Genomic DNA, 26618 nt, shown 5'->3' on the forward strand with positions numbered 1-26618 from the left:
GAAGCGGCACCGCTAGGCACTAACGGACTTATTGTGAGCATTTCCCAGGAGGCAAAGGGAGGACAGTGCCCATTATTTGCCCAGACGAATGAGGTGCACGGAGGGGCGGGGCCAAACATTTTCCCCCCAAAAAAAAGTGTGCTCCCTGTGTTAATGAGGGGAGAAAGGGTGGAGGGGAGGAAACTTCCCTATGAGGGTGAAAATCCGCTTTACAGTGGAGTCCCGGGCAAAAAAATGTTTTCAGCTAAAAATACCCCTGTAGGGCTAGTGCATGTAAGCAACCATTGCCTCTGAACTGTCCCCAGTTTCAGTTACCTATAAGAAGAAATACTTACCTTGAAAATGTCTTGTCCAGCGCTGCCATCTCAGGTGTGGGCAGCTGAAGCCGGAGCGTCCTCTTCGGTGACGTCGGAGTCCCAGAATGCCCTGCTCGTCACTTCCGGGGCAGGCACGTCATCTGTTCAGCAGGGAATGATGCGCCTGCACTGGAAGTGACGAGTGACTCTGGTGCAGGCGCATTGACTCCTGGGATCGATGACGCTCATCAAAAAAATGTAATTATCCAATTCTTTTTCAGGTGTTTTTAAGCTAGCGGACAGTGCAAACTTCATTTTTAGGGTGGAACTCCGCTTTAACACAAAAAGTCAGAGTCAGAATGTTGTGGGATCAGAGTGATTGTTTGGCAGGCCGTTGACTATTTTTATATCTTTTTTTTTTTTAACTGTTATGATTATTTATTACTACATTTTAAAATTTGTTTTGAATTGCAGAAATTTGTTCCAAAAAATTCTTGCTGCATTGGACACACTTGCCGTCTTGACTTCCTGTAAATCTGTCTCGCTGCTTCTAGCCAATCAGGTAAGATGTTATGCGTGCATGGCTGCTGGCTTTTGGGTTGGGGAGATGTATTCCAGGGGGGCATTCAATATACACGCTAGAATGATTCCAGTATGCATTGTGCATTCCAGGGTGGCCAGGGACTTTCACCTGACCCACCTTCAGATGGAAGAATTTTTCTCTGTTATATTTGGGGGATGCGTTTTTAATTTAAGCCCCGTACACACGTAGAGATCGTCGGCCGAACGATCGGCCGTCTTTAGTCCAGGGCTGTCCTGTCGGCTGAAAAGTGCAAAAGACTGCACACGAATTTTGTCGGCCAACGACAGCCGACTGCAGAAGTGATGTCATGTGATGGTTAACTTTCCGTGTCTTTTTTCTTTTCTGAGCATGCCCAGTCTTGCAAATCTGCTGGTTTTCGGCTGAAATCTGTACTGACTGGCGAACAATCGGCCGTTCTGGTGACGGCCAACAAAAATTTTAAAGTCTGCACGACAGATTCTGTTCGGCCGAAAATGCGCTGTCGGCTGTATCATACTAACAAGCCTACAATCGGCCGATCGGTCGGCGGCCGAATATTTACGGCCGACAATCGGTACGTGTGTACGGGGCTTAAGGCTCCTTTCATGCTAGCCATCTTATCAAAGTTGGATGCCAAAGTTGCAGTGAAAAATCACATGGCTGTGGAGTCTGGCTGTGGAGTCCGACTTTTACAGAACAGGAACCTTTTTTGAAGTTGCAGCAACTTCAGTAGTGTCAATTGGAATAGCTCTCATAGAGATACATGGCATTTTACATGTCCTGCGACCTGAGGTTTCACAAGTCTGATCCTAAGTCGCACAAGTGTGAAAGGAGCCTAAGAGCCGGTTCACACCACCGCGACCAGAAAGTCGCCCCATGAAGGAGCGACTTTTTAGCGCGACTGTGCACTACTTTGAAGAGACTTAAATGATAGGCGACTTTGTCTGTGGGGAATGCCTGGGTAATCTTTTTCTTCTTCCTGGAAAGTCTGATCACAGTCACTTGAAAATAGATAAGGATCCGACTTAGAGGCGACTTCCATTGAAGTCTATGTGCACAAGTCGGATAGAGGTCGCCTTGAAGTAGTACAGGAACCTTTTCTGAAGTCCGAGCGACTTCAATATTGCATATTAAGACGGCTCTCATTCATTTACATTGAATTTGTAATGACAAGCGACTTGGGGCGACTTGAGGTCGCACAAGTCTCGTCCAAAGTCGGAGTAGTGTGAACCGGTTCTTAATGTTCAGTAAGGACAGCGTTCAAATAAAAACATAGGATGATCCACATGGCAATATCCATGTATTGGCGTTCCATGTTTTTCAAAAAACGAGTACTGACGCCAGGAAAAAGTGGCTGTAAAAACACACTTTTAGAAGCGTTTTGCATGTGCATTAAAGCGTGTTTAGTCGCCTTATCATTTCTCTACCCTCTTTTATTTTCCACTCCCAAATCCAATTACTGCAGCTTAACCAATTGCCGACCGCCAGCAGTATATATACTGCGGCAGGTCAGCACTGTCCCGCAAAGTGACTTAACTGTACGTCACTTCGCAGGACTGTGTAACAATCCTACAGGCTCACCTGAGTCAGAGGACTGCTGGCCGGAGGTAGGAGTGGAGCCCAGTGGCAAGGACCGCAGGCCGGTAGTAGGTTCAGGAAGTCTGGCAGAGGCGTGGTCAGACAATCCGGGTTGGCTACAGTGGTAGCAGTGCTGGATACCTGATGGACACCAGGTAGTACTCTGATGAGGACACGGGTTCACCTGAGGTACGGAAACTAAGTGCTAGCTGGTTTTCACTAGAGCCCCTGATGGTGGGGATAGACTGCGCTGCAAGCTAACACCAGGACGCGGTCCTCAGGATCACCCAGCCAGGCAGAGTGCAGGTTTGGTCCGGAGGTGGAGGAGCAGACAAGGGATAACCAGAGAGAAGTCAGATGAGCCAAAGGTCGGGGCGGGCAGCAGTAAGCGTGGTCAGACAATCCGGATCAGCAACAGAGGTAGCAGTTCAGTAGGTAGGGACAAAGCAGAAGAGGAGTCGGTAGTCAATTCCTGGTCAGCGTTGGATTTGTGGTAGTAGATAGAGCAGCAGGTGAGGAGAAGCTTGATCAAGGCTCAGGAGCTCAATAATCAGCAAGCTTGAGTGCAAGGGGCTGGACTTATATAGGGAAGTACCAGGTGTGGGGAATCAAGTGTGATGAGCAAAGCTTGGCAAGACTAAGGTTGAAATAATAGGCTTCAGGGAGGAATGTTCAGGGAGGAATGTCCAGAGAGGACGGTAGCCTAGTAAGCAGGGCTACCGCCTGGGATGTGGCTGGTCACAGGTTTGAATCCCGACAGACTGCGAGTGGGGGCGCACCCACCCATTCGCCAGAGGGGTAGCACATCAGTGGGTCTGGCGGCCGCAATTGCCGCCAGGCACATGCAATCACTCCCCGTGGAGACAGAACGGCGGTCTGCTGTTGTAAACATGGCAGACCGCTGTTCTGTCAGTAATTAACTCAGGGATCCTGTGTTCCTCCTGTTTAGGAACACCGGTCTGTGTGTTCATTCGGTAAATACATCCCCCACAGTTAGAAAGCACCCCCAATTTAACCCTTTGATCACCCCTGGTGTTAACCCCTTCCATGCCAGTGTCATATTACAGTAACAGTGCATATTTTTAGCACTGATTATTGTAGTAATGTCACTGGTCCCCCCAAAAGTGTCAAAAATGTCAGTTAGGGGTCCGATCTGTCTGCCGCAATGTCGCAGTCCCGCTAAAAATCGCTGATCGCCGCCATTACTAGTGAAAATAAATAAAAATGACATAAATCTTTCCCCTAGTTTGTAGGTGCGATAACTTTTGCGCAAACCAAATCAATATACGCTTATTGGGATTTTTTTTTTTTTTTACCAAAAATGTGTAGTAGAATACAAATTGGCCTAAAATGATGAAAAAATTAGATTTTTTTTTCTAACATATAATTCTTCATTGGGTTTTTAAAGCAATACATCTATATAAACAAGTAATATCCATTGCAGACGGGTAATATAGAAAGTTTTATCCATAGGAAAGACATACAATGTTTAATTTTATTATTTTTTTTTTAAACAAAGCAACATCTGTTTGATCATGTATAGTCCTGACAGCTGTGGCACCTCTAAAGATGCTGACAATCGTCCCCGCCCCTGGGCACCCCAATAGGGTTCTGAGACTGTGCCCAGACGCGGGAACGGTGCTACGCAATATAAAAGAAACACTGCGTTATAATATATTAGGCGGGATGGGTTGTATTCCATGTAATCCAAGGTTGCCACATTATGTTAATATGTTTTTTATCATGGTTTTTAAGTGTTAGAGTACGTTCATAAGTGGAGTGTGTATTAGTTAAATCAATGACCTCTTGGACCGATGGTGGGGCTAGTTGTCTCCAGTTCCTTGTTAAGTTTTATTTTTTATTTTTTTATTGGGGAATGTTATATAGCAGAAAGTAAAAAAATATATAGATATTTTTTTTCAGAATTGTCGCTCTTTTTTTGTTTATAGCGCAAAAAATAAAAATCGCAGAGGTGATCAAATACCACCAAAAGAAATCTCTATTTGTGGGGAAAAAAGGACATCAATTTTACTTGGGTACAGTGTCGCACGATTGTGCAATTGTCCGTTAAATTAACGCAGTGCCGTATCGCAAAAAAATGGCCTGGTCATTAAGTGGGGAAAATCTTCCGGTCCAGAAGTGGTTAAAAAAATGTTGACGCAGCTTAACACTGTATACAGTGTTAACACGTGCTTAACCGCGTAAAGTGTTGCTCCAGAACGCCCTGGTGTTTTTTTTACAGCTTGAAAATGCCTATGCCACTTACAGCTCCTAAAAGCCTGTGTGTGCATGGACACATAGAATAACATGGAGTGGCGTTTGTTAACCACTTGCCGACCGCTCACATGGAGCGTACTGCGGCAAAGTGGCTCGTTCCCGTCCAGCGACGTAGACCTACGTCGCTGGACTCCTCCCCCTGTAGGCGGCGCTCGCGCGCCGCCGGAGGCGCGCTCCTGCTGTTTTCATTCACAGCGGAAGTCGGGCCAGGGGAGGAGCGGTGGCGATCGCCTGTGTAAACAGAGCGGGCGGATCTCCTAAGTGACAGGGACTGACAGATCGGAGTGTTCAGCATAGCTGGACATCCGATCTGTCCTTCTGTCACTCAGTCACCTCCCCCCCCCACACGTCAGTAAGCACCAGGCATACATTAACCCTTCCCTCTCCAATAAAATTAACCCCTTCACTGCCAGTGTCATTTTTACAGTAACAGTGTATATGTATAGCACTGATTACTGCAGTAATGTCACTGGTACCCCCAAAAGTGTCAAAAATGTCAGTCAAGGGTCCAATCTGTCCGCCGCAATGTCGCAGTCCCGCAAAAAAAATCGCAGATCGCCGCCATTACGCGTTAAAAAAAAAACACCAAAAATGACAGAAATCTTTCCCGTAGATAGTAAACGCAATAACTTTTGCGCAAACCAATCAAAATACGCTTATCATGATTTTTTTTACCAAACACAGGTAGCAGAAAACAAATTGGCCAAAAATTTTAAAAAAATTTGACTTTTACATTTTTTTTGGGGGAATTTCATATAAAAAAATGTTAAAAATATTGTTATTTTTTCAAAATAAACGCTTTTTTTTTGTTTATAGCACAAAAAGTAAAAATCGCACAGGTGATCAAATACCACCAAAAGAAAGCTCTGTTTATGGGAAAAAAAGGACGTAACTTTCGTTTGGGTATGGCGTCGCATGACCGCGCAATTGTCAGTTAAATTCGCACAGCGCTGAATCGCAAAAAGTGGCCTGGACGTAAGACAGCAAAATCCTCCGGTGGTAAAGTGGTTAAGCTGTAAAATAAAAAGCCTGATGCCCCTAGGAACAGCTGAAAAAAGTCCAGTGTGCATGAAGCCTTAAGCTGGATATATACTATACAATTTTCTTTGTAAAAACAGGGTATGCAGCGCTCAATATAGTGATCACAAAAATCAATCAGTATTAATAGTATTGATACTAAAAAGAAAGTCCATAGGAAGAAGGAGTCCAATAAGATGTCCAAGGCATGGGTGATGAAAATCAGAAGTAACCTCCACCAAACACCAGTATAAGTGGCCTCTTACCGGAAGTGGATGATCCCCATTCATTTGATGTCAGAGGCTGTGCGGACAAACCCCCCTCCCCCTAAAAAAATGATGACCCCCCTGGCCCCCTCCCCCTAATACATGTATCAGCTGTAGGGATCTCTGTACACTTTAAACAGGAACTTGTCTCCTTTCACACTATGTAGACAGACATGAAATCTCCTCCCACAGGAAATGCCTCTGTAAGTTACCAGTCATTCCTCTCATGGAATCAATAATATCACCAATAGCACATAAAAGAAGAAAAAACTCCTCATGGTGCAGTATGTTTGGAACACAGGTAATATTTTAATGAAGGAAAGCCAATAAAACACTCACATTTAAGTAGATAAAGCCAGGCATCAAGGGTCATAATCCTGAAGGGGACTTGCGAGTGGACAGTGTGGTAGCTGTAGCCAGATGATCTCCTAGTCTTCCCAGCACAGGAAGGAGAACGTTGCAAGGGTGTTAGGAAGCGAACGTTGCCGGTCCCCAACCGGTTTCGTCAGAACCTGACATCATCAGGGGGCGTGGTCTAACGCCACCGAACACCCACATTAAATGGCCAAATAGCAGCGGAAGGGGAGGAGCGGCATGAACCGCAATCGATCCCGCCCCGAACCGCTGGCGCTACACACACTTGCCTTTAGATTTTCTTTAGATTTTTTCCTTCAAACTTACCAAAACCATATAATATGAGGTCAGACCTAAACACTTTCCATTTGTATGCAATCAGGCCGGCCCTTGTACTACGTAGAAAAGGTAAATATAAAGGAAGTCTACCAACAAAAGTTGTATAGTGTGTATCCAGCTTTAGTGTTGTAGAGAGTAGCGAGGGATTAGAACCCCTGTCGGGTGTTTTTGTCTGCTCTAACATTACGGAGATTCACCCTCTCTATTTGTCCTATTTTTTTATCACAGAAAGTGAAAGTTAAGATAATCCCAAAGTTTGGTTCGTTACCAGAACCTAAGCGGTTATTTATTTCAGTGATAAAATGGTTAAAACCCTTTGATGAGCATGTAAAGCTTATTCTCACCACCTATTAAAATTCCTTAGTTAGAAATAGGTATATGTGAGCCTGAATGACTCTTTTTCTTCTATATGTCCAAACCCCACATTGGTTGTGACTTTTCCTGTTGTTTCAGAGATGCCAGAGGGTCCTGAGCTCCATCTTTCCGGCCTCTTTGCCAATCGGGTTTGTGCTGGGCTACACTTTGCAGGCAAGGTGATAAAATCAGCCGTCAGTAAAAATGCGGAAGTGCCATTCTCCTGCCCAAAGTACGCCATCAGCGCGGTGTCCAGAGGAAAGGAGGTCAAGCTGATCCTCACCCCGGCATCAGATAAGAAGGATGCCGCCTCTGTCATTTTCAGGTTTGGCATGTCGGGGAGCTTTAAATTCACTACAGAGGATAACCTTCCCAAACATGCTCACCTGCGCTTCTACACCAAGGATTCACCGCGACGCGTTCTCAGCTTTGTGGACCCACGCCGCTTCGGAAGCTGGGAATTCAATGGGTCGTGGCAGCCAGAGCGCGGTCCCTGTGTGATAACGGAGTATGAAAAGTTCAGGTGAATATAAAGATAAAAGGGGACTGCAGAATTCTCTTGCAGAGATTTTGATGTAATGATATACCAGTATGTTATAGGTAAGGCCTCATGCACACTGCCAATTGGCACATGTGCATCGAATCCTGACGTTTTCAGACATCCCAGATCGGTGCAGCTTCTAAACCGCAATGCCAAAATCTATAACAGACTGAAATATGTGGTGGCTGGATGCTGTACTGACCGGTACTAGTGTTTAGGGCCGCGTGCGCTCTCTCAGGGATGTGCTCTCAGAACCCAGAATTCCTGTGCTCCAGGTATACGTCTTGGAATGTATTCAGCATTAAAGGGGTGACTGTTCAGTACAATGTCCAGACCCTGCATTTTACAGCCTGTCATAGATTTTAACAAGCTGCAGGTGGCAGGGACCAGGGCTGGCTGATGCAACCGTGCCTCCCGGTTCCCAAAAAGAAGGCCTGAAAGTGATATTAAAGGCAAGTTAAAAAAAAAACGTGTCATACTTACCTGCTCTTTGAAGTGGTTTTGCACAGAGCAGCCCCGATCCTCCGCTTCTCGTGTCCCCTGCTGGCGCTTCTGGCACTTCCCTCCTGCCAAGTGCTCCCAGAGCAAACCGCTTGCTATGGGGGCACCCAAACAGGCTCGCTCCTGAGCCGCTGCTCTGTGTGTTCATTTATACACAGTGCCACGGCTCGGCCCCGCCCCCTCACTCACTGCTCATTGGCTCACTTGCATTGATTGAGAGCAGTAGGAGCCAATGTCTCCGGCTGCTATCTAAGCCAAAGAGGAGGCAGAGTCCCCGGAGAGGCTAGACTCTCATGCACATCGCAGGATTGAGATGGGTCTCGGGTACAGTGGGGAAAATAATTATTTGATCCCCTGCAGATTTTGGAAGTTTGCCCACTTACAAAGAAATGAAAGCTCTGTCATTTTGATCATAGGTGTATTTAAAATGACAGAGCGAAAATATCAACCAAAAATCCCCCCCCCCCCCTAAAAAAAAACACTAAACAAATGCTATAAATTGAGTTGCAGTTCAGTGAGTAAAATAAGTATTTGATCCCCAACCAAAACCTTACTAAGTACTTGGTGGAGAAACCCTTGTTGGTAAGCACAGGGGTAAGACATTTCTTGTAGTTGGTGACCAGGTTTGCACCCATCTCAGGAGGGATTTGGGTCCACTCTTCTTTACAGATCTTCTCTAATCCCTTAAGGTTTCTTGACAACTCAAAGTTTCAGCCCCTTCCATAAATTTTCTATTGGATTAAAGTTCAGAGGATGGCTGGGCCACTCCATGACCTTAATGTACTTCTTCTTGGGCCACTCCTTTGTTGACTTGGAGGTATGTTTTGGGTCTTTGTCATGATGAAAGACCCATTCATGATTAATATTCAGTGTTCTGGCTGAGGGAAGAAGGCTCTTATCCAAGATTTTACAATTTATGGCCCCGTCCATTGGCCTCTCAATGCAGCAATGTTGGCCTGTACCTTTTTAGAAGAGAAACAGCCCCAAAGCATAATGTTTCCACCTCCATGCCTGACTGTAGGGATGGTGTTCTTAGGGTCATAGTCAGCATTTTTCTTCCTCAAAAACACTGCGAGTCCCCTCCTCAAGAAGGCACATGTACAGTCATGCCAATGAACATCTAAATGATTCAGAGAAGGATTGGGAGAAAGCTCTGCAGTCAGATGAGACCAAAATGTAGCTCTTTGGCATTAACTTGACTTGCCGTGTTTGGAGGACAATAGAGTCCCTACAGTCAAGCACAGATAATCTGCATCCCTACAGTCAAGCACATTATCTCTTTATAGATAATGTTCTGCTTGCAGGCTGCAGTATTTAATTTGGTAACCACTTGCCGACCGCCGCAAGTACATATACTGCGGCGGTCAGCCCCTCACAGGCAAAGTGTCGTATGGATACGTCACTAGCCTGTGAGGCTCTGGGGAGCGAGCGTGCGCCGCCGGAGGCGCGCTCCCGCTCGCTCACGGACCCCCCCCCCCCCGCGTGTGCCGGCGGACCCGATGTCCGTCGGGCACTCGCGATCGTCCGTTAGAGCGGGAGAAAGGCAGGCGGCTGATGTAAACAAGCCGCCTGTCATTCTCCCCTGTGTAAGAACAGTGATCATACGGTTCTACTATGTAGGACTGTTGATCACTGTTCCTACACCTCAAGCCACAGCCAATCACAGTAAGAATGACGCCCCTAGGGACACACATAATCCCTCCCTCTCAAAAAAGTTAACCCCTTCACTGCCAGTGTCATTTTACAGTAACAGTGCATATGTATAGCACTGATTACTGCAGTAATGTCACTGGTAACCCCAAAAGTGTTAAAAATGTTAGTCAAGGGTCCGATCTGTCTGCCACAATGTCGCAGTCCCGCAAAAAAAATCGCAGATCACCGCCATTACGCGTTAAAAAAAAAAAACCCAACAAAAATGACAAAAATCTTTCCCTTAGTAAACGTAATAAGTTTTGCGCAAACCAATCAAAATACGCTTTTTGCAATATTATTTTTTTTTTTTTTACCAAAAATATGTAGCATAAAACAAATTGGCCTAAAATGTTAAAAAATTTAGATTTTTTGGGAATTTCATATAAAAAAATGTGAAAAATATTGTTATTTTTGCAAAACTGACCCTCTTTTTTTGTTTATAGCGCATGATCAAAAAATCGCACAGGTGATCAAATACCACCAAAAGAAAGCTCTGTTTGTGGGGAAAAAAAGGACGTCAAATTGGTTTAGGTACAGCGTTGCACGACCGCGCAATTGTCCGTTAAAGTCACGCAGTGCCGAATCGCAAAATACCCCCTGGTCAGGAAGGGGGTAAAATCTTCCGGGGCTTAAGTGGTTAAAGTAGATGCGTTACATCGCATGTGATTTACATAGTAATCGCACTTCATTAATGTGAAAATCGCATGCGATTCTGTGCAGTGTGATTTGAGTCCATCATTTTGTAAGGATCAAATCGCACCAGATCCGCATGAAAAAAGGTGCAACCGCACTGGAATCGGATTGTATTGGTGTTCATACACATGCAATCTGATTCTAGCAAACGCACTGCATTCTGCAACCTGCTTTTGAGGTGTTGTTAACTTGTAATGGACACCTGCAGCAGACCGCATGAACATAGTGCGATTGCTATGTGGTGCGATGAGGGAAACGCAGCAATTCCTCTGCGTTTCCTCCATCGCATCAATGTGAAGCGAGCCTTAGGGAGGGTTATAACCTTTTTTTGCCACCTGTGTCCTATTGGGGAGATTTCTCTTCACTTCAGTTCTTTTTTGTGCGATGCAGGAACCAGCGTAATTCAAGTGTGAGTTCCCGCATTGCATCTCACTCGCAGGCAGTTCACACTGCCCTCTGCGAATCGCTGCGGGCGCCAATGTAAAGTTAATGACATTACAAGGGGCAATAAATTATAAATGCCATGGGTGGAAGGGTTTGCGCAAGCTGCGTTGCAGATGCAGGCAGTGCACTAACACTACTTTTATACTATATGTCTAGACTAGAGTATGTATGGATGTGTGTAATTTAAACCTTTTTCCATTTTTATTCCAGGGAGAATGTTTTGAAAAGCTTGTCTGACAAAGCATTTGACAAACCAATATGTGAAGCTTTGTTGAACCAGAAATATTTTAATGGCATTGGCAATTACTTGCGAGCAGAGATCTTGTATCGGTAAGCAATTTTAGGTTTACTACACTGCTGATTTGAAAACTGATGAAACAAGCAGTTCTTCCTTTTAATTAAAAAAAAAAATACATATATATATATATACATACTGTATATGGGAATCTAGGAGTGCATGTTCCATTTGTATCTCTCTGGTTGCTATTTGCTCAGTGAGTACTTGGAATTTAGTATGTCTTTTTTGTTTTTGGCCAGGTTGCATATTCCACCATTCATGCCGGCTCGTGAAGTCCTGGAGGCTGTGAAGCATCAGAATCAGGTCCAAAGGAATTCTATTACTATTGTTACTAATAATGGTTCTGGTTTTCAAATGATAATAACAAATGATATACTTGGTAGTTTATGGACATCTGTTCTGACTCCCTCCTGTTTCCACAGAACAGCGACCTTTCACTCAGCAAGAAAATAAAAGTTAAAAAGGAGAATCCAGACCTTTTGCAGCTCTGCCACTTGGTTCCATTGGAAGTCATTGACCTGGGTACGAGGAGAATCACATTCTAATGCGATAATAATCTGCAGAGTGGTAAAGCAGTCTTTGCAGATCACTTAGGCTGGGTTCACAGATATGCGGCGGTGGGTTCATGTCTGGGGTCCAGCGCGTCTCTGTTTTACCAGTTTAGGTGTGAATTGGGTGCAAATTTTTGCCTGAATTGTACCCAAAGATGCACAGGACCCTTTTTAAATGTGAACCGCGACCATCAGGACCTGTTTGAACCGGCTCCATTTAGAGTTGGTCACACTCGCTTGTCATGCGAATTGGATGCAGGGGTACCCACATCCAATTTGCATATGTGTGAACTCAGCCTAACACTTTGCAAGCCTGAGTGCACAGCAGAACTTCCTGCTATGTCAGCTTGTTCCAGTTAATAAACATTGCTATTATCATGGTCCCGAAGCTCAAGCTGGCCATAAACGGTTAGATTTTCTATTTTGTATGGAAATTCTAAAAAAAATTGCTCTTTAGAATATTATTTCTTGCCATCATTGAGCCAACTAATTTCGGTAAAATTTTAGCCAGACCTGCTACTTGAATGGAATCCCAGATGTATCAAACCGGTTTTGTTGTAGTATGTATACTTTTTTCTCAAGTGAAAACCACATTCTCAGAATTTTGTTCATTTGAGAAAATATTTCCAGCCTGCTTGTTCGAATTTTCTCATCACTAGGGTTGAAAATGAATGTCAGCGGTTACCACCGAACTCTACATAATGTGCGTTTTTAATAAAGGTGTATCAAGGATATAGTAAGCAGGATTTTGTAAAGGATATGTTCACCTTCAGAACATGTTACATGTTCCACCTGTTTTTAGGGTGGCACATGTAAACTTGTTCCAGGTCTCGCAGCTCTCCCCCCCTCACCCCCCTCTCCCTATAACAGAGGGCAGGGGTTCTTCTCCCCACGCCCGTCGTTCGGAATTTGAAAAGAGCGCATTCAATTTCCTCTGAATGCCTACAAGCTCCTTTAGTCATTGCAGCTGATGGCTTGTAGTTCTACCAGGGCACTGGTGAGGGCTCTGGCAGTCCATTAATTCTTCCTGCTTCAGGTAATGGCCTGCCCGTATGAGGTACGGGCAAACAACTATGCTGAAAGTCTGCAGGAGACTGAGACTGCTGATCATGGGTGCAATGCTCTGCAGGATCCAGAAAAAAAAATGCACATTTTTAAAAAATGTTTTACCTGCAAAAAATGTGCGATTTATATATATTTTTTTTTAAAAGGTGAAATTCTCCTTTAACACACTGCACCTAAAACACTCGGGTGTGAACAGGGCTTTATGGCTAGCTAGTTAGAGTGCTAGTAAAGACTACAATACTATGTGCAGCTAAAAAGTGCTGGTTTGTCCCGGTCGTCAGTTGCTGCATTGGATAACATGGAATACTGCAACTGGCAATTTTGTACCTAGTGCCAAATGCTGCAAAAAGTCAATCACTACAAATCACTTTTCAAAATGTCTGCAACACCGACCTATCATTGACTGTAATGCATTATTTTCTAGCAACAAAAACATTAAGGAGATTCTGTAGATGTTACAAATTGCTGATGCAGAATTGGCATTGTTACATGGGCCTTGAAAAGGAACCCTTTGGTTGCAGGGATAAGTACAAGGTTTACCTAACACCCACGCTGCTGAGAGGCATATACCCACTTTTACACCCTCCTGTGCTGCTCCTTTTGGCTGTCAGGACCGGAGTAAGAAATAGTCACGTAAGCTCCAAACTGTCATGCCAGAGCTCACACAGGGCTATAGACTCCTTTCCCAGCTTCATGTGACAACATTGGACCAATCAGCATGCACCTAGCATCCATTAGATGGGGAGAGGTGTGAGTTACATGCTTACCCTGACATTCCAGTTATTTCACTTTTTCTCTTACCAGCTAAACATAGTGGCAATAAAAATGTGAGTGTATATACAGCGCGATGGGTAGCTAAGTGAACATTTTACATGGGTAAGAGAATTTCACTGTAGGCAAGAAATACAGGAGAATCTGGAGAATTACCTAAGCTTATAATGGTGCAGGAAATGTTTGGAGTGCAGGGGGAGGGGGGGGGGGTGGAGGTGGTGGATGGGGTGGGGATGACATGCAAGTGGAAGGTGGGTGGGGACGGCATGCAGGGGGGGGGGGGGGTGGATGGGGTGGGGATGGCATGCAAGGGGGGGGGTGGATGGGGTGGGGATGGCATGCAAGGGGGGGGGGGGTGGATGGGGTGGGGACGGCATGCAAGGGGGGGGGTGGATGGGGTGGGGACGGCATGCAAGGGGGGGGGTGGATGGGGTGGGGACGGCATGCAAGGGGGGGGGTGGATGGGGTGGGGACGGCATGCAAGGGGGGGGGTGGATGGGGTGGGGATGACATGCAAGTGGGGGGTGGGTGGCATGCAAGAGGGTGGTGGATGGGGTGGGGGATGGCATGCAAGGAGGGGGTGGGGATGGCATGCAAGGGGAGGAGGGGGTGGGTGGGGTAGGGATGGTAAAGAGATGGGAGCATGCAGCTCCAACTCTCCGTTCCTTAAGCTGCCTGTTGCAGACATTGCAAAACTGAGAACTGATCCCTCCTAATTAACAAAGGTGCTTGCATCCTTTTTGAGAATCAGCAGTAACATCTGCTCCATTTTATGTTTAGCAGAGTGATCCAAGCTTGTGCTTGCACCACTCTTTGTTAATCCCCCCCAAATGTGTTTTTAAGTATTCTGTAATAGAAACCACTGAGGTATACCTAATTACAGAACCTATTTTCCTTAGGAGGTAAAGGATATGACCCTGAGAATGCAGTTGATTACGCTGCCTTTGGAACGTGGCTGCAATGTTATTTTGTCCCTGGAATGAAGACTTTGAAAGACAGCAATGGGAGGACCATCTGGTTCCAGGTAGGAGTCTTAATGCAGGGTTTCTCAACTCCGGTCCTCAGGGCACACTAACAGGCCAGAATTTAGGTATTACCTTGGGGAGATGCAGACTAGAATACTGCAATCACTGAGCAGCAAATGGTATCACCTGTGATGTATTTCAGTTTTCTTGCAAACCTGGCCTGTTAGTGTGCCCTGAGGACCGGAGTTGAGAAACACTGTCTTAATGTCTTAAGGAAGAGGGCATGATTATGCCTATATTACATATTGTTGGCATGTTTCTGTTTATTTCAATGGAAAAAAAATTTACAAGAAGATGTAAAAAGTTTTTGTTTATCTAATGTTGTTTTTTTACAGGGGGATCCGGGTCCACTTGCTCCAAAGGGTGAGTTTGCATTCCTTTTACTGACAATTCCTTTTACTGGTAATAGTATCAAAGTTTTTAGTCTTTCTGTTTTGTATCTAGGATTCAAAATCTAGCATCCATTCTGTGTCTTTATCTGGGATGATCGGAATACAGGAATTATATTATAGGGCCAACAGTTTGTACAGCACTTTACAAAGTAAAGATAAAGACTCTTACAGGGCAAAATAAAAAGGTTCACGTACAGTGGGTACGGAAAGTATTCAGACCCCCTTAAATTTCTCACTCTTTGTTATATTGCAGCCATTTGCTAAAATCATTTAAGTTCATTCTTCTTCCTCATGAATGTACACATAGCACCCCATACTGACAGAAAAACACAGAATTGTTGACATTGTTGCAGATTTATTAAAAAAGAAAAACTGAAATTTCACATGGTCCTAAGTATTCAGACCCTTTGCTGTGACACTCATATATTTAACTCAGGTGCTTTCCATTTCTTCTGATCATCCTTGAGATGGTTCTACACCTTCATTTGAGTCCAGCTGTGTTTGATTATACTGATTGGACTTGATTAGGAAAGCCACACACCTGTCTATATACGACCTTCCAGATCACAATGCATGTCAGAGCAAATGAGAATCATGAGGTCAAAGGAACTGCCTGAAGAGCTCAGAGACAGAATTGTGGCAAGGCACAGATCTGGCCAAGGTTACAAAAAGATTTCTGCTGCACTTAAGGTTCCTAAGAGCACAGTGGCCTCCATAATCCTCAAATGGAAGACGTTTGGGACGACCAGAACCCTTCCTAGAGCTGGCCATCCGGCCAAACTGAGCTATCGGGGGAGAAGAGCCTTGGTGAGAGAGGTAAAGAAGAACCCAAAGATCACTGTGGCTGAGCTCCAGAGATGCAGTCAGGAGATGGGAGAAAGTTGTAGAAAGTCAACCATCACTGCAGCCCTCCACCAGTTGGGGCTTTATGGCAGAGTGGCCCGACGGAAGCCTCTCCTCAGTGTAAGACACATGAAAGCCCGCATGGAGTTTGCTAAAAAACACCTGAAGGACTCCAAGATGGTGAGAAATAAGATTCTCTGGTCTGATGAGACCAAAATAGAACTTTTTGGCCTTAATTCTAAGCGGTATGTGTGGAGAAAACCAGGCACTGCTCATCACCTGTCCAATACAGTCCCAACAGTGAAGCATGGTGGTGGCAGCATCATGCTGTGGGGGTGTTTTTCAGCTGCAGGGACAGGACGACTGGTTGCAATCGAGGGAAAGATGAATGCGGCCAAGTACAGGGATATCCTGGACAAAAACCTTCTCCAGAGTGCTCTGGACCTCAGACTGGGCCGAAGGTTTACCTTCCAACAAGACAATGACCCTAAGCACACAGCTAAAATAACGAAGGAGTGGCTTCACAACAACTCCGTGACTGTTCTTGAATGGCCCAGCCAGAGCCCTGACTTAAACCCAATTGAGCATCTCTGGAGAGACCTAAAAATGGCTGTCCACCAACGTTTACCATCCAACCTGACAGAACTGGAGAGGATCTGCAAGGAGGAATGGCAGAGGATCCCCAAATCCAGGTGTGAAAGACTTGTTGCATCTTTCCCAAAAAGACTCCTGGCTGTATTAGATCAAAAGGGGGCTTCTACTAAATACTGAGCAAAGGGTCTGAATACTTAGGACCATGTGATATTTCAGTTTTTCTTTTTTAATAAATCTGCAACAATGTCAACAATTCTGTGTTTTTCTGTCAGTATGGGGTGCTATGTGTACATTCATGAGGAAGAAGAATGAACCTAAATGATTTTAGCAAATGGCTGTATTATAACAACAAAGAGTGAAAAATTTAAGGGGGTCTGAATACTTTCCGTACCCACTGTATATACTGGTCTCCCCATCTGCATATACTTACCTTTCCCCTGGCCACTCTTTGCATAGTGAAGTGAAATACCTGGAACTTCCGGGTATGGGTGTACATGTGATTCATCCCCTCCCCCTTCCCCTTCCCCTCCTTCCCCCCTCCCCCTTCCCCTCTCCCTCCTCCTTCCTCTGCTCCCCTCTCCTATAGGAGAGTGCTGGGTGCCTACTTTTTATTGGTCCATTGCTGTCACATTGAAGTGGGAAAGGAGTCTATAGACCTGGGTGAGCTCTGACAAGTCAGTTTGGAGTTTACATGGATGTGTTTTTTCAGCAGAAATTGCAATTAGTTTGCACAGACCATTTATTTTAAAACTGAACTCCAGGAACCAAATATACCCTTTGCTTATGGGGTCCTGCCCCACAACCCAAGGGTTAAATGGTTATTTAGTCTAGGGTTGCAGGATTAAGCAGAAGTTTTATTTTATACTCCAGCTGGCTCCTTCTTTCCGTGTGACAAGTTCAGTGCTGTTGCTCTTGTAAGGCACTTTGGGCTCTGGTCATAAGCTCGCCTGCTCATGTACAATGCAATGCCCATAGCCCTGAACCGCACGTGATGACAGAGAGACCACCCACAGCCTGGAGTTTGGGATAGAAGAGATAAGGTAAGTAGTACACCTTATCCCTGCACCCCTAGACTAAATGAGCATCAACCCTTGCTGTGTGTCTCCATTGTAAGAGTAGCATTTTTTATTCTTAATTCATGGAGTTCGGATTTAAAAAAGTCTATTTGCTTCATTGGACATTAGTGTAGTGTATTAAAAAAAATCCTGTATGTGTTTCGTGCCTCTTCAGTGCATCTGCATTAGGGCAACTTTTTGTCCTTTTTTAAATTTTTTTTTTTTTAACATAGAAAAAATAACAAACAAAATGTATAGTAAGAACTAAGTTATGTAAAAACCCAAGATGCATTGATGAACTTTGCACTACATACTGTTTGCTGCTGCATGCAGGTATGTACAAACAGCCTTTTAATTAGTTCACATCATGCTTAGATCTGCCACAAAAACAGTAATGGGCCTTGCTTTAAAGTCCAGTTGAGCTACCCCCCCCCCCCCTGCCAGCAGCTGCAGAGTGGGACTTTGCTCTCTGTGTGGAAGCAGTGGTCTTTCTGCAGAGGTCTGACTGGCCCACTAGTGGGGCAGACCAATAGATTTGCAATCAGCAAAGCTCCTGATCCCCGGTGGGATCTCTGCAAAGAGATTGCTGCTTCCACTCAGAGAGCAAGGTTCCCACTGTACAGTATGCTGGCGGGAAAGGCTTTATTACCCAAGCTGTGGCTGCTTTATAAAGAAAACAAACTGTAAGTCTTTGAACACCTTTTTGCTTTGATGTACCTGCTAACATTTATAATCTACTGCTCTTATTTAACTAATAAAATATTAACTTGATCTTTTAGGGAACAAAGTAAAGAAACCATGTAAATCTTTGGCCGTAAAACCCAAACCAGTCAAGGTATGTGCTGTAATGGAAAACACAATGTAATTGTACATTTGTTCTACCAACACAAAATTGTGTTTGATGGTAGAAGGAAAAATGATATCCAAAGGCAAAACTTTTTTTTATTGAGATGGAGTAGGGGAAGGTTACTTTAGAACTATAGGCCAAATCTTCTTTTTTTCAATTTCGGATAGAGTAAGGGAGGGTTATAAACCCTGTCAGTTTTTTTTTTCTTTTTTTTTTTTTTTTTTTTGCCATCTGTGTCCCATTTTGGAGATTTCCCTTCACTTCCTGTTCCATAGCCAAACAGGAAGTGAGAAGAAATCCCTGCTAATTAAGGGAATTTCTTGGGGACTCCCAAGTCACTGGACCTGGTGTCCCCGTTGGAAGATTTCCCCTCTTACTTTTCTGGGGACAACCCAAAATTTAGGATTTCTTTTACTTTCAATGATAATGGTAAATGGGACAATTACAGAATGTGAATCTTCTTAATGGGGGCAAAGACAGCAATAAAAACTGACAGGAGTTCTCATCACTCTCCACACTCTGTCCAAAACTGAGGGGTTTATTTACTAAAGGCTAGTACACACTAAGAAAATTGGGCAGTATTTTCATTCAAAGAATTTTCGTATAGTGTGTACACAACTTTCGACAGCTGGTTCTGAATTTTTATACGAAAATTCTCCAAGAGACAAACTCCAAAGATTTTCGTTTTGATGTATACCGTTTTTGTACGAGAAAAATCGGAAAAGAGACTGCGCATGATCAGAAACAATAAACAACAACAAAAAAGCCTTTTTCGTACGAGAATTTTTGTTCATCGGTCCTGATTTGCTGTCAAACAAGGAAAATCGGATGATCTTTCACCCGATTTTTTTTATAGTTTGTACCCCACTTAAGGCTAGAGAATGCAAAATCAGTCACACTTCTGCAGAGAAGCCAATCTGCTTCTAACCCCAGCTTGTTCAATTAAGCTTTGGCAATAAGGCCCCTTTCACACAGGGAGTCCATCAGACGGACTCCATTTATAGCAGCGGGGGATCGATCCGCCAATCCCCCGCTGAGCAGGCGGATGACAGCTGTGTCCCCACGCTGTGTGCGGAGACAGAGCTATCAGGTCCCCGCTCTTCTCTATGGGAGAATCAGATGGGAACGGGCCGTCTGTCCGTTCTCCTCCGATCCAATCCACCAGACGGATGGAAAATATGGTTTCCATCCATCCGGTTTTGACGGATCGGATCGAATGTCAGTGGACATGTCTTCGCTGACATCCGATGCCCCATAGAGATGCATAGGGCGTCCGTCCGCCAAAAAAAACTGACAAGCGGGTCTGAACGGACTCCCTATGTGAAAGCGGCCTAAAACCTGGAAGCTGATTGGTTTCCATGCAGAAGTGTGACTGATTTTGCACTCTCCAGCTTTTGTAAATAAACCCCTAAGTTTATACTTCTGGTGACCGGGGGGTCCAAGAAATTCCCCTAATTTGCAGGGATTTCCACTCATTTCCTGTTTGGCTATGAGACAGGAAGTGAAGGAAAATCTTCACAATGGGACGCAAATGGCGGAAAAAAAAAAAATCTGACAATGAATATCTGTAAAATGGAAAAATAAATTGCCTATATTTCTTTTTTTTTTTTTTTTTTTTTTTTTTTCCTCATAAAGGTTTATTGAACAAACAGCATAATAAAAACATTGTGTGCCTATATTTCTACTTTGAAGTAATTGTAAACGATCACCTTGTAAAACAACCCATTTAGTTTAAAATAGAAATGAAAGGCAAAACATTTTCGTATAGAAATAAAAAAAAAAAAAAAAACATTATAAATAACTTTTTTATAGATGATGACATTCCCTCTCTTCTCAGCTGTATATGAGCTGGAGGAGGAGAAGCAGCAGCACACTGAGCTTCCCAGGGAATGGCTCTGCAGCGGGGGCGTGTCAGGTCAAGTCTGATCATTGGAGAAGAGTGCACTGAGTTCCCAGCATAGCTAGAGAACTGACCATGGTGTGTTCTCCTGATTAGTGTGGTCAGTTTTTAATAGGAAAGCAGAGGGACTAGCAGGAACACCAGGAATTTCACATAAAGAAAGCAATACAAAGAGAACAGGATACTTTCTCATACAAGTACATGGTACAGCAGGCACATATCAGGGATATAAAGTGTTGGGGTAACAAATGCTTTAAGTCCCAATGACTCCCATTCTTATTGGTCCATCACTGTTCATTGAGTTACAACAACTTTCCTATTGGTCCATCACTTTTAGGGGTCCCTCATTGGCCAGTAGGAATAAACAGGAAGGGGTGAAAAGCTTTGGTACTATGGGGAAGTGCCTTAGAGCTCTGCCTCTCAGGACAGAGTATTCGGTGATGGCTGAAGGCGTTTTTGAGGCTGCTGCTGGTATATGTTGGCACCACTAGGTGCATGGATAACATACCCGTAGCAGTTTCTTGTGTTTACTCTAAAGACAGACTCTTTACAACAGCCTTAGCAGCTTTATAGGAGAACTTCAGCTTTAGTAATGTGTTGCATGTTACACCTTTATTTAGGATGTAACCTCCTAATATGCAGCACCCCCCCCCCACCTCCACCCCCTTCTTCCTGCTGTCACATTTTAAATGGGTAGCAATCTGTGAATGAAATGAACTACATGTCCTGTCTCCCACCATGCCAGACGGTTTTGTAGTTTCAGTGCAGTCCAATTGTGCTGATCAACGCGCTCGTAGCCCATTCCTGCAGCTTTGAAACTGACAACCTTTTTCCTTAGAATTTCAGTAGCACAAGGATGGTGTTACCCTCCTATCATACAGTGCAAATAAGCAAAAAGTGCATAAATTGCATGAATAAATAATTCACAACATAAAACAAAACACATTAGAGTCCTTCAAAAGGTCCTTTGTTCAGTGCCAGAGCAATACACAGTCTTTTGATGAAGGGTCTTTTGGTGGCAGTTATAGGAGCCACCATAAAAAGTCACCAACACCAGTGCTGGGAGAATTAGCCAAAATGCAGACTCCCCAGAAAACCATGCCTAACCACTCTCATGGAATAGGCAAATACAGCATGAATATATCAAAGCTTCCTCCTGGTATCTGATGCTGTTGCACACCTCCTCCTCTCATTCACAATGTGTGGAAGACAAAAACAAAAAGCACCTCCATAGCGTGATAATGTTTATAAAATAGATTTATTAAACCAAAATATCACACTCACTTTTTTACAAACTGGTAAAAGCAATGCTCAAAATAGACTGGATAGGGGTCTGACAGCCTGAATGTACGATCCGCGGCTCGCGCTGCATACACAGGACTCCAGAAGCTCCTCTCCCGTCTTACAGTCAATCTTTAGTGGACGCCGTATAGCCACGTCCCGACGCGTTTCGACATTTCCGACTTTGTCCCGGGGGCCCCAGATGTACAGATGTACAGCCTCAGAGTTGTGCTAAGAATGGACAGGAGCCTGACTTTGCACCCGGGTCCACTGAACGTGGGTGCAATGCTCTGCAGTTTTCCTCCAAAAACTTGCATTTTTTGTAGTATTTTAAGGGGAACTTTGCTCCTTAAACTATGTGCAACCCCCTATCTGCCAAAAGCTTATCTGACCTCCATTAGTAGAAATAAGGTGACATGCTCTGTTACTGATCTGTATTTGCCCTGTTAGGTAGAGAAGACGGCCTCTAAAAGAAAAACGTCCTTGACTGTGAAACAAGAAGTAAAAGAGGAGCTAGATGGTGAAGAAGGAGGGGAAACAAGAGCAAAAAGGAAGAGGAGAGTGAAAGAGGAGAATGTGGTTCAAGAAGAGAAAACCAAGAATGGACAAAGAGCAAAGAGGATACCGAGAGGGAAGAAAACCATCAAAGAGCCCGAGAGGGATGTGAGCAGGAGATCCTCTCATCGAAGCTCTGCACGGAAAACTCCTTCGAAGAGAGTCACATCTACACAACCACAGACTGAGGATGGCGCTACTCCAAAAGCCAGATCTCAGAGGCTGAAATCTGACAAGCCCCAAAATTCTCCAAAACCTAGACCACGGAGCCTAAAATCTGACATGAGCACCACACCGCGAAATTCTCCGAAGGTGAAAACACGAACAAAAAGAAAATCTAGTGAGTGTTGAACTAATATTACTTTTTGTTTTTTGCTTCTGCTGGAGGAATACATAAACTACTTTGCTGTGTAGTAATAATAATATTAATAATAGTATTCTTAAAAATGAAGGTGTCATTATTAATATTTGTATCAATACTACTTTTTGTATCAGTCAGATACACACTGGATCCAGTGGTCCTTTAATCCAAAATCCAGTGCTAGTGTAGACTATGAGGGATTTATTAAAACTGAAGAGTGCAGAATCTGGTGCATCTGTGCAAAGAAACCAATCAGCTTACAGGTTTATACTTGATACTATATGATACTAACGTTTTTTTTTTTCTTTAAAACTTTCTTTCTTTTTCTTCTTAACAAACATGTTATACTTACCTGCTCTGTGCGGTTGGTTTTGCACAGAGCAGTCTGGATCCTCCTCTTCTCTGGCCCCTCCTCAGCACTCCTGTCCCCTTCCTCCAGCTGAGTGCCCCCACAGCAAGCAGCTTGCTATGGGGGCACCAGAGCCAAGCCGCAGCTCCGTGTGTCCATTCAGACACGGAGCCGCAGTTCACCTCTGCCCCCTCCTCTCTCTTCATTGGCTAACTGACTTTGACAGCAGAAGGAGCCAATGCCATCACTGCCCTGTCTCAGCCAATCAGTCTCAGACGGCTGAGGCACTCGTGCACATCACTGGATTGAGATGGGGCGCAGGTAAGTATGAGGGAAACTGCTGCACACTGAAGTTTTTTTTTTGTTTTTTTTTAACCACCCCCCATCCGCGCTACAGCCTATATACGGCTGCAGCGCGGACTCGAATTTTCGGGAGGCCGTTTTTAAACGGCCTCCCAGTGACACGCCCCCAGCGCGCTCCCGCGAGCGCGCTGCGGGGAAAATCTGTGTCGGCCGTGTCCCTTGGACACGGCCGATCACAGATCGTGGTGAATGGCCAATCACAGCGGCCATTCACCACGTGATCTGGCCGTCCAATGAGCGATGATCTCATATGTAAACATATGAGATCATCTCTCATTGCCGGCGCTCCTTCCTCACACGGAGCCTGCAGTGTGAGGAAGGAGGGGGAGCCTCACAGCGCCGGGGACACAGGAGAATGTAATCAGGGCACCGATCACCAGTGCCCTGATTACACAAGGTAAAAACACACACACAGTGCCCCCCCATCAGTGCCCACAGTGCCCGCCATCAGTGCCCCCCATCAATGCCCACAATCAGTGCCCATAGTGCTGCTAGTCAGTGCCCATCAGTGCCTGCTCATCTAGGCACTGATGAGCACTGACTGGCAGCACTATGGGCACTGAGTGTGGGCACTGATGGTGCTGCCCATCAGTGCCGCTCATCTGTGCCACCCGTCAGTGTCCAGTGCCATCCGCCAGTGCCCATCAGTGCCGCCTATCAGTGCCCATCAGTGCCGCCTCTCAGTGCCCAGCAGTGCCGCCTCTCAGTGCCCAGCAGTGCCACCTGTCAGTGCCCAGCAGTACCACCTCTCAGTGCCGCCTATCAGTGCCGCCTATCAGTGCCGCCTATCAGTGCTCATCAGTGCGGCATATTAGTACCTCCTCATCAGTGCCCATAAGTGCCACCTCATCAGTGCCCATAAGTGCCACCTCATCAGTGCCCATCAGTGCAGCCTATCAGTGCCCATCAGTGCCGCCTCATCAGCGCACATCAGCGAAGGAGAAAAATTTATTTTCAAAATTTACTCGCAGAAAATAAGAAAAACTTTTTTTTTTTTTTCAAAATTTTTTGTCTTTATTCTTTTTTTTTGTAAAAAATAAAAAACCCAGAGATGATTAAATACCACCAAAAGAAAGCTCTATTTGTATGATAAAAATTTCAAATGGGTACAGTGTAGCATGACCGCGCAATTGTCATTCAAAGTGTGACAGCGCTGAAAGCTGAAAATTGGCCTGGATGGGAAGGGTGTTTAAGTGCACAGAAGGCAAGTGGTTAAACAAATTTTATTGAAAATTTTCAAAAAGTACATAAGTTCTGAGACATGTAACTTTTTTATCTTAATATATAGAATGCATTAAGATAAAAAAAAACCTTCTGCTTTTAGAATCACTTAAATTAAACAATTTGAAGTTAGAAGCTGATTGGCTACTATGCAGAGCTGCACTATATTCTGAGTCCTCCAGTTTTAGTAAACCCCCCCTCCATGTCTACCTTGCCAACAGCCCCAGTATACATTATAATAAAAAAAAATTTTTTAAATAGAAAATGTAGACTGGTGCTGTTGGCACTGTCAATGTGTTGCATTTTTTCTCATCCCTAATAAATAATGTGCAAGTTAAAAAATGGAGTTCCACTGAAACATGGCTTTCGTGTGCAAGGAAGTACCTCTCACTTTTGAAATTATGTTCATGCTGTGTTAGGGACCACGCATAGCAATTAGTAAGCTGCATACAGCTCCGCAGAGAACACAGCCAGCAAACAGCTGAAGATTTAGGCCCCTTTCACACACTCCGTCCGTCGGACGGACTCCATTTTTCTCAGCGGGGGATCGATCCGCCGATCCCCTGCTGAGCAGGAGGATGACAGCTGTTCTCCGTGCTGTGTGCGGAGACACAGCTGTCAGTTCCCCATGCATCTCTATGGGGGAAATCGGATAGAACGGACCGTCGGCCCATTCTCATCCAATCCCATCCAATCCGCTGGACGGATGGAAAATAGGGTTTCCATCCGTCCAGATTTGACGGATCGGATGTCAGCTGACATGTCTCCGCTGACATCCGATGCCCCATAGGGATGCATGGGGTGACCGTTCAAATCCGCCAAAAAAATGGACAGGCGGATCTGAACGGTCCGCCTGTGTGAAAGAGCCCTAAGGCTTGGTTCCACATGTGAATCACACAGGAACCGCACTGCATCCCTGTTCAGTTCACATGGAGTTCAGTGCGGTGTGATTTGAGCCTATTTGTTTTGAATGGGCTCAAATCCCACTGCATCACATCAAAGGCAAGCATGGAGCAATTTTGGCACCACACTGCAACCAGATCCGCATGGCCGTTTTGTGCCATGTGATCTGGTGTCGGCAAATGCACTCCGACCTGCATTTGGAGTGTCATTAGGATTGCACTGGCACCCGCTGTGGATCGCCAGGGCCGTGCGATATGAATGCGGTGCAGGAAACTCACCGGATTGTGACGTTTCCTGCACCGCATTAATGTGAAGGTGGCCATACACTAGAATTGCAAGTTCTTGTTTTAAGAACATTGTTTGATTTTTCTGATTGCTAGTGGGGAGAAATGGGCATACATTTTTGACTGCAATGAATTTGAAGGGACAGAAAAAACATTTTTCTCAAATGCATACATTTCTAACAATATATGTGGTTTTCATTTGGTTAAGTCCATTTAGTCCAAAATCGAATGTTAAAAGCAAAAGAAATTTTGAACTACTCTCGAACGACATTCATCACACTAATAAATGTACTGAGAATTTTCATACAAATGTTTTCTTTCTGTAAACTACTAGTGTATAGCCAGTTTTAGGATATCTCTGTGTATTAGGAAAATGATAATGGTATTTTTAATGAAAGCTCCAACCAAAACAGTTTATTAGGCTTTGAACCGAGTTTGGAAAGGTTAGAGTCTTTGTCAGGATTTTATTGCTGTCTGCATTCTTATTGGGGAGATTTCTATTTACTTCCTGTCAGGGATAAAATTCAAGGCAAATTTTCCAATGGGAGCACAGATAAAAACACATTTTTAAGTAGATTCAGAAAGGGTAAATTAAAAAAAAAATAAATAAATAAAAATGTCATTTCTTTGTGCCTTCCTGTCCTGGTGAAAACTGCACTCCCCCCCCCCCCCCCCCCCATTTCTTGTATGGATCAGAAAGTGAGGAAAACCTCTCCCAATGGGGTCACAAACCTAACCAAGCAGTCATTTTAACTCCTCCTTACTTAGTGAAAAGTGCTTTAAAAAAAATTACATAAAAAGTAAAATAAACTTTATCCTCATAATTCCAATTCTGACATTTTTGTGTTTTATTCCCTCCTCAGCTGTACGGAATGCAGAAGCCAAATCTTAGCTGACCGATCCTATAAGCCTGGTGCGAGGAACATTTCATCTATTGGCCTTTTGATAATAAATATGCCTTTTAAGTGCATTTTGAATTTTAAACTATCTTTTCATTAATTTGCAATTTTTATAACAGATTTTATGAAGAAAAAAAAAAGATTTAT

General features: G+C 44.4%; 1 protein-coding gene across 1 annotated transcript; it reads left to right on the forward strand.

Moving 5' to 3' along the window:
- The first annotated feature begins 743 nt into the window (after nt 1-743).
- On the forward strand, nt 744-26618 carry NEIL1 (nei like DNA glycosylase 1). Its single transcript, XM_082255974.1, has 10 exons — nt 744-858; nt 7143-7566; nt 11125-11244; nt 11452-11515; nt 11635-11734; nt 14499-14623; nt 14960-14987; nt 18288-18343; nt 21987-22431; nt 26436-26618. The coding sequence occupies exons 2-10, from the start codon at nt 7145-7147 to the stop codon at nt 26462-26464; spliced, it is 1389 nt and encodes a 462-aa protein (XP_082112100.1). The 5' UTR covers nt 744-858; nt 7143-7144; the 3' UTR covers nt 26465-26618.

Source organism: Pelophylax lessonae (assembly GCF_965119305.1).
Source record: "Pelophylax lessonae genome assembly, chromosome: 4".
Classification (NCBI taxonomy): domain Eukaryota; kingdom Metazoa; phylum Chordata; class Amphibia; order Anura; family Ranidae; genus Pelophylax; species Pelophylax lessonae.

Coding starts and splice junctions, on each gene's coding strand:
- NEIL1 (XM_082255974.1), top strand. CDS start 7,145: ATGCCAGAGGGTCCTGAGCTCCATCTTTCCGGCCTCTTTGCCAATCGG. Junction 11,245..11,451: donor CGAGCAGAGATCTTGTATCG/GTAAGCAATTTT, acceptor GTTTTTGGCCAG/GTTGCATATTCCACCATTCA. Junction 11,735..14,498: donor ATTGGAAGTCATTGACCTGG/GTACGAGGAGAA, acceptor TATTTTCCTTAG/GAGGTAAAGGATATGACCCT.